Source organism: Arachis ipaensis, chromosome B02 (assembly GCF_000816755.2).
Source record: "Arachis ipaensis cultivar K30076 chromosome B02, Araip1.1, whole genome shotgun sequence".
NCBI lineage: Eukaryota > Viridiplantae > Streptophyta > Magnoliopsida > Fabales > Fabaceae > Arachis > Arachis ipaensis.
The window spans coordinates 1,311,504-1,319,699 of record NC_029786.2 but is presented as its reverse complement, the minus strand read 5'-3'; the positions used below and the strand labels follow the sequence as shown (position 1 = coordinate 1,319,699).

At 32.8% G+C, this 8,196-nt stretch overlaps 2 protein-coding genes across 2 annotated transcripts; one reads left to right on the top strand and one right to left on the bottom strand.

The window, feature by feature from the left end:
- LOC107626552 (BAHD acyltransferase At5g47980-like) lies at positions 7-1,342 on the top strand (the record flags this gene model as incomplete). Its single annotated transcript, XM_021114681.1, has 1 exon — positions 7-1,342. A coding segment is annotated over one exon (1,233 nt), but the record flags the coding sequence as incomplete, so codon positions are not given.
- On the bottom strand, positions 1,548-7,644 carry LOC107621797. The gene is made up of 4 exons (XM_016323798.2): positions 7,523-7,644; positions 6,227-7,425; positions 1,992-2,531; positions 1,548-1,753 (listed from the first exon to the last, which is right to left on the bottom strand). The coding sequence occupies exons 2-4, from the start codon at positions 7,124-7,126 to the stop codon at positions 1,652-1,654; spliced, it is 1,542 nt and encodes a 513-aa protein (XP_016179284.2). The 5' UTR covers positions 7,127-7,425; positions 7,523-7,644; the 3' UTR covers positions 1,548-1,651.

Genomic DNA, 8,196 nt, shown 5'->3' with positions numbered 1-8,196 from the left:
ATCTTGTTCTACACCTCACAAAATGACACAAATACCCTCCTTGAAGTCCCCAAGAAGCTAGAATTGCTGAAACAATCTTTATCTGAGACACTAACACAATTCTACCCTCTAGGTGGCAAGATCAAACATGAACTTTCCATTGATTGCAATGATGAAGGTGCTAATTTTGTAGTATCCAAAGTAAAGTGTCATCTTTCTGTGTTTCTAAGCCACCCCAATTTGACCCTTTTGCACAAGTTCCTTCCTAGTGATGAACTTGTTTCTAAAGAATCAAACTTTGGAACCTATGTCACCAACATCCAAGTGAATATGTTTCAATGTGGTGGAATTGCCATTGGAACATGCATTTCACATAGGATTATAGATGGTGCTGCATTAGCCACATTCCTAAAGTGTTGGAGTGAAAGGGCTAGAGGCTGCAAACACTTGACACAACCAAAGTTCATAGCATCTTCTCTTTTTCCCACAAATAGTTTATGGCTTAGAGACTTATCAATGGGAATGTGGGGTTCCTTGTTCAGGCAAGGAAAGTGTGTAACAAAGAGGTTCTTGTTCACAAACAAAGCTATATCCACCCTCAAGGCTCAAATGTCTGCAAAATATTGCTATGATGCAGCGCAAGATCCACCTACGCGGTTGGAGACTGTTTCTGCAATCTTGTGGAAGTGTCTCGTGGCAGCATCCCAATCGCGGTTTGAAGTGCAAAGGTCTTCTTTTGTGACTCATTTGGTGAACTTGCGGCGGAGAATGGATGAAGCTCTATGTCCTGATCACACCATGGGCAACCTAGTTTGGTTAGTTTCAGCTAAGCATTTCGACGAACACGGGATGAGCATGGATGACTTGGCGTGTAAGCTAAGGAACACAATATCAAGAATCGATAAGGATTTTGTCGACAAATTGCGAAGCGAAAAAGGGATCTCAATCATGAAAGATTCGCTTAGGGAAATATGTGAGTTAAGATCAAGGAATGAAATGGAACATTTTGGGTTTAGTAGTTGGTGCAATCTTGGATTCTATGAAGCTGATTTTGGGTGGGGAAAACCAACATGGGTGAGTAGTGTTGCATCAAATGGTCCTATGTTCATGAATCTCATCATTTTGGTTGATACAAAGTTAAGAGATGGCATTGAAGCTTGGGTTACATTGGATGAAAATGACATGAATCATTTGATTTCAAACACTGAAATCCTCAATTATGCAACTTTGGATCCAAGTCCTTTAGACCAAAGTTATTAAGTCATTTCCATGAAAAGAACATATATTTTTCAACTTCATAGGAAGTTAATAGTTGAAAACCGTTAAATGAATTGAGAGATTCGACTAAATTATCATCTAACGGCTCGTGAATTTTCACCTTTAAATAACAGACATATTATCATGCCTTCTTCAATATTTGAACTTTGATTCAATCTTCAAGTGAGATATATATCAATCTCAATGCTTGTTGATTAGTTATTTAGAATGTTTAACTTAGAAAATTGAACTGCATCAAATAGTTGCATCTTAATCTTGGAATTCGTTAACCAAATAATAAATAATTTTTATTTTTTAAAAAAGGAAAGAATTAAGATTGCATATAACTAAAGGTAGGGTTAAGAAGAATTTATAAACAAAAGCGTGTTGGAACTGTTTGCAGTTCTTTCTATAACTATAACTCAACAATTTCATCTTCAATGCATTCACCAACATGAATCACCAAAGTTCCTTTCTTCTTTGTTTGTCTTACCCTGCAACAATTCCTTCTTGGAGACTGCTCAAAACAACAACAAAAACAAACACATTAAAAAAGAAATCAAGAAAAAACTGATGAAAGTATTCTGCTAAGTGTACACCAAAATCAGCGACCATTATAAAATACATGTTAGAATACAAATACACATTAAAAACAAATTAAACTACACATGTATTTATACACAAATATATTGATAGCTGATTTTGGTGTACGAATAGCATTTTTGTTATTGGATAAGAGTGGATTGAAGTTTTACCTTGTCCCACAAATGTGGGTCGGGTTTCTTATAAACCTCAATTATTTTGATTCGGGTCGGATCCTCCATTTTCCACTTGCAAGCCGGGTTGGACTGAGTCCGAACGTACCGGCTCGCAGTCTCATTAGCACCCTTGTTGTATGCTGCATTGGACAAGTAGTAAACAAATGGTTTTTGGCAGACATTCCGGCTAACCGGGCGGGTATTGAACGGATAGGCTGTGTAATCGGCCCGCTTGTACCAATTCAAGAAGGTTCTCGCCGGCATTTCCATCTCCCGGGCCGAAAAAATGCCCCGGAAAATTTGAACCGCATAGCCCCATGAAACGGATATGGTCCAAGTCCGGGTCTTGTCGTAGCAAATGGATTGCTGCATGAGCCCAGCCGGGTCGAGTTGCATGGGCACCTTGAGCCGCTTTAGGGCTTGGACTCGGCTCACGTTTGGAAAAATGGGCTCGACTATGTCCAAATGATGGAGGGACACAAGTGGAGTAACAGGATGGGCCGCTAAAAGCCCAAATAGATTGCCGTACACATCAAACTACCCAAAACAGAACAAAACAAAATAAGCCAAGTCAAATAATGATAAAACTCAAAATTAGGGCAACAATAATACATAGTAAGTGTAAATTAATTTATATTATCTTGGTGTGAATTTTGAGGTAATTATTTTAATAATTATAGTGAATTAAACTTAAATCCAACTAAAATGTCAAAATGGACATAAAAATATATAATTGTTTATAGATAAATACTATGAATTATGAAAGAGAGAAAGAAGGGTACAAGTGTACAACTAAGACTAAGAGAAAAACAAAATTAAAAGAAAAAGGAATATCCATAACTTGTGGTTAAGTTTAATGTAATCAATCTGGCGAAAGAAATGGAGAAATTTCAGAGATAAAGTAAACAACAAAAAACGCGTATTTTATTATGTGAAAACAACTGTGTCTAACACATAATGATGTAACTGGAGTAGTGGCAACTTGGGAAGTGTTTTATTCATTGTATTCGAACTAGAAATATTTATAGATTAAAGAGACAAATTTTGTCAGATAAAATTAATTTCTAGACTATCATAGTAATCATGATATCACACTTTAAAAAATAAATAAATAAATAAACTCATTACTCCAAGACATATCATAATTCAAAATAGACCTCAATATGTAGGTGATTTAAGTGTCTCAAAAACAAAAAATAATCCAATTCTAAAACAAAAATCATTTTAGTTTAAAAAACAAGGAGAATTTTGTCCTTATTCCAAACATGATACTTAAACAGCTAACTCAGCAAGTTAACCGGTCGTGTCACCAACTTTTGTTAGTCTTTAACAAGGTAAAAACTCAAGTGCAGTTAATTTCATGCGAAGTTGATAACTGAAGGCCGTTAAATGATTTGACAAATTTGACTAAATTGTCATCTAAAGACTCTCGGCTTTCAACTTCACATGAAGTTAACTGCACCTGAGTTTCTAGCCTTTAACAAACATCATTTGTTTTTGTCATATACCCTAACACACACGCCCTTCCCTTCCCATGAGTTCCATATAACCACTTCTTAGTCATAGCTAGGATTTGAATCCGGTGCACTTTCTAACAAGACATACACAAATGTCACTAGACCAAGCCTTGCAGGGCAAGAAACAACATTGAAGAACCACATTGTCTCGCGCTACACTGACGAGGATGAATTTTCTCCTTTTTATCCATCAACGATCATGTTGTCTTTCGAAAAAATAGATAGAAACGGATTGGGTATGGATATTATTGTATTAAATCAAGGAAATTTCTTTGGTGAAGTACAAAATTAGGTGAAGAATGAAAATTTTTACTAATTTTATAAAAAAAAACATGTATAATACACACAATAATTTTTCTTATAAACTTTTTTTTTTTAAACAATCTTCTCCCTCCACTAAAATTTCACCGTTAAATCAGACCCAAGGAAGAGTTTCTTAGATTTCTAAGGTGGGATTGTGACGTGCCTTATGGGATGTGACAAGTGTTGTTTGGTTTAAATCTTTGTCCCTTTTACATAATATTATTAATTAGGGTGGGACCAATTCAACAAACACACCCCACATTGAAACAATCTCTAGACTTAACACCTGGATGCTTTGTGCAATTACATATTCCCCACACTATGAACTTTTTATTCACTACTATGATTGAGACCTATTTTGAATATAACTTAATTATGTAATTTTAGTTTTGTATGATTTTGTTAATAATACATTAGATATATCAAAAATTTAAATCCTCTTAAACATAAAAATACTTGAAACGTTGAAATTGAAAAGCAGCTGAGAGAAAAGGAAAGGTAGGAAATAATGAAAATAACCAAAAGATTTTATTAATTGACTCATTTAGTCGGTGGAGATATATAGCTGGAAGCATCAAACCCTAGATGTGGTGGTGGTGGCCTAGTTTTGATTTGGAGACTAAGACTATTGAAGATTTGAAGTTTTTATTATTATTATTTTTTTTAAGATATTCATAGTTAGAAGAATATAATGTCTCATCTCCCAATTAAAGAATAAACAAATTTGGTAAAGTCTTTAAATTCAGCACCACATTCTTTTCTGTCAATTAGGGTAGAAAACTGATGAAAATTCTACTAAATTCAGAAAACTACTAGCAATAAATGATAGTATTAAAAATTTTTGGGCATTTCAAAAATACAATAATGCTTTATTTTATACAATAATTTCTAGATCTATTGGCGCCAATGGAAAGCAGGGATTTTTTTTTAATTCTTGATATTATAAATTAATCATTAAATTAATCATCTTCCTCTAAAATTTATCCACATCATAGACAAGACCCTAGGGAACTTCATCCCACAAATACATAAAAAAAATTAAAAAATAACTATTTTTAAAATGTGACACAAATCATCATAAAGTGACCTTAAATAGAATCAATAGATTTGATTAGGTTACCTAGATTAAAATATTCTTAATGATCTATTACCTGTTTTTGACCTAAATCATTATTATTCCAAGTAATGATATCTCCCCATACTCCCCATTCATTCAACAAAAATCCCACTAAACAATATCTCTTACTTTATTATAAAATGAGATCTCACATGAACAAAAAATTATACCAAGTGGGGGAACCTAAGGAAGGCTTTCCTAACTTTACTTATTTTTTATGAGCCCCCAAAATTCTCTTTTGTTCATTTTATAATTTTGTCTCACACCACTTCCAATAAATTTCTCCAAAACCTCCATAGGTTGACCAAGTCAATATGTAAAGTCTTCAAACAAGAAAAATACTAAAAAAAACTAGGTGAATTTATTATTTTTGATATGCACTTTTAGCCATCAGATCAATTTCTTTAGTCTAACAATAAATTCTGCTGATCCTCTTAATTTTTTCTAATTTTGCATTTCTCCTAATTTTAAGGTAAAAAATCTTCATTAGAGGTTAACAGTTAAAAATCCATAAGTAATTTGACATATTTGATTAAATTAATATATAAAAGTTTTTTACTATCAATTTATGAATTCTCCACCAAATTTTAAACCTCTAAACTATCTATATTCATTGTCCTTTAAGGTAGCGTTTGTTTTGAGGTACTGAGACAGAGACTGAGAGACTGAGATTCAGTATCATGTTTGTTGGCTCAAAGACTGGTACTAAAATTTTTGTCTTTGTCCCTAAAATTTCAGTATTTCAGTACCTCCAAAAAGGGGACACAGAAGACTGAAATTTTTAGAAACGAAAACTAAAACTTTAATAACATTTTATACCTAAAATATCATATTTCAATTAATTAATTCCAATTTTACCCTTTGTACAAATTAAATTAAAGCTTCATTCTCGTTTCAATTTTTGTCTCTCACTTTGCACCAAACAGAATACTGAAATTTATTTCAGTCACTGTCTTTAAGTCTCTGTCTCTCAGTATCAGTCTTTCAGTCTCTGTCTCTCTACCAAACTCTACCTAAATTGTAGTGTTCTTCCACTCCAAAATCCAAACACTTCTATACACATTGCAAGACACAAATCTGTTTTGAAAACAAGACAATTACACATACTAAACACATAATTTTTCAGTCAACACCATCTCAATGTTCCTATGTTTTCTATCCTATAAAATTTACCAGACACAAGCTAATGGCTAATTTCATCACTTTTTGATGTTAATGTAACACACCTCAAACATAAAATATGAAAAATAAAAGCAAAAAAAGGAAAAGAAAAAGAGAAGATTCCAGAGACAAACCTGATGAAAGCCTCTTTCTTTGGTGAGAGGAACACCAAGCTCAGCCATACAAGCTTGAATCCTATCATCAGAACCATACAAACCAGGGTACCTCTGAATACACCTATCTTGAATCTTCTCCAATGCCAAAGCCAAAGGGTAACTAATTGCAAAACCACCACCACCATAAGCCATGTTATAAGAGAAATAAATGTTCTGCAGATGACTCTCTGAGTTACTTCCAATGTAATAATACTGATTGTGATCATATTTCTGCAACACTTTCACCAAATTCTCAGTAACAAAAACTGTGTCATCATCTCCCATCACAAACCACCTCACATTCTTCAATCCAAGCCTTAGTGTCTCTGAAACAATCCTTGAGATCCTTATGGCTGATCTATGACCCTTTGGATTCTTGTAATTGAACCTTGAAGTGTCTTCAGAGATCTTCAACTGTGGCAAGAGTTTCTCATCACTTGGATCAGTTTTCACTTTCTCTTCTAGCCACACTATTCCTCTCATCTGATTTGGCTTCCACCATAGCTTTATGTACTCTTTTCTTTGCTTCCAAAGCTTTGCTGAGGCTCCAATCCCAAACACTATGTGGGAAATATTTGTTTCTTCAAAAGGTTCCAACTTTGTGGAAACAATTGCTGCATCTTCTTCTTCTTCTTGAGAGTGTGAATTTGTTGCTGCTGCTGTGGTGGAAGTGGTGGTAGTGGTGGTGGTGGTGTCAGAAATGTGGCTAATTGAAATGTGGTGTGTTTGGCTACAGTCATATGAATTGGTAACAAATCTAAGAGAGTAACAAAGGTAAGAGATTGTGATCAAGAGAAGAATGAAAGCCATTAGCTTTGAGAAGTTCCATGAAGAATATATGTGTTCTAGATCTTTGTGATTGTTCTTCATGATAGACATGGTAATTGGTATCTCAAAAATAAATTTAAGATTTGGTGAACTTTGTATAAAAACACAGAATCATTCACAGGTAGAAGAAGAAGAACAATAATAGTAGTAATAAAAAAAAAAAAAAAAAGAAAGAAAAAAAAAGTGAGCTATATAACAATATTTTGAGTCATCATAATAACTTGCTTTATTAGCCAGAAATATATAACAACCCCATCATAGAAAAAGTGATGAACCCAGATCAGATTTTAGGAAAGTTTGTTTCTTTTTGCTAAGGTTGCAAGAGTTTCACAAGGAACAAAAAAGGGTAGCTGAAAATAAGAAAAAAAAGAAGGTTAAAAAGAAAAATCTTCGAGCTGAAGTCAAGTGAGAATTGAAACTGAACAAAAAAACAAGTAAACACTTAACTTAAGATGATGCTGCAAGTCTGCAACTATGTGGTTTCTTTTTTGCAGTTTTAAAGAATCTGTGTTCGATTTTTATACATATAAGAACACAGCTAGATACCCTTTTAGATTTAGTTCTTAAAAAATAGTTTTTTTTTTTTTTATTTTTAATAATTCGTTTTTTTTTTTCTTTTTCACTTTTTTTCACATTTTTCTCTTGGCCGTTCGGTGCTATGGATTGCAATGGACATGTGTCTACTCACAAAAACAACACATTCTTTTGAGAAAAAATGAACACAAAAAAAATTAAAATAAAATAAAGAAATTCTCTTTATTTCTTGTTGTACTTTAATGCACTCCAAAACAGAAAAAATAAAGAGAAAATAGCTAATAAGTAACTAATTAATTATATTCTTTTATTTTATTGAATTCTACTTTATTCACAAGATAAAACACGTATCAAGTTCGTTACATGCGTATGATCATTGATTTCTTATCTTTTAAACTGAGAGTCTAAAATCTAAAAAAGTGATTCAAAAAATAATAATTTGAAAACAAAAAATTAGTAAAATATTTGGTAAATTAATACATACCGCAGCTTAGATCGGTTATAAATTAAAAAAATATGTTAAACCACATAATATAATTTGTTGTAATTTAAATTTAAATTTAAATTTAATTTAAATTTTGAGTCTA

Coding starts and splice junctions, on each gene's coding strand:
- LOC107621797 (XM_016323798.2), bottom strand. CDS start 7,126: ATGTCTATCATGAAGAACAATCACAAAGATCTAGAACACATATATTCT. Junction 2,532..6,226: donor AAGAAAGAGGCTTTCATCAG/GTTTGTCTCTGG, acceptor TGTTTTGGGTAG/TTTGATGTGTACGGCAATCT. Junction 1,754..1,991: donor ACCCACATTTGTGGGACAAG/GTAAAACTTCAA, acceptor TGTTTTGAGCAG/TCTCCAAGAAGGAATTGTTG.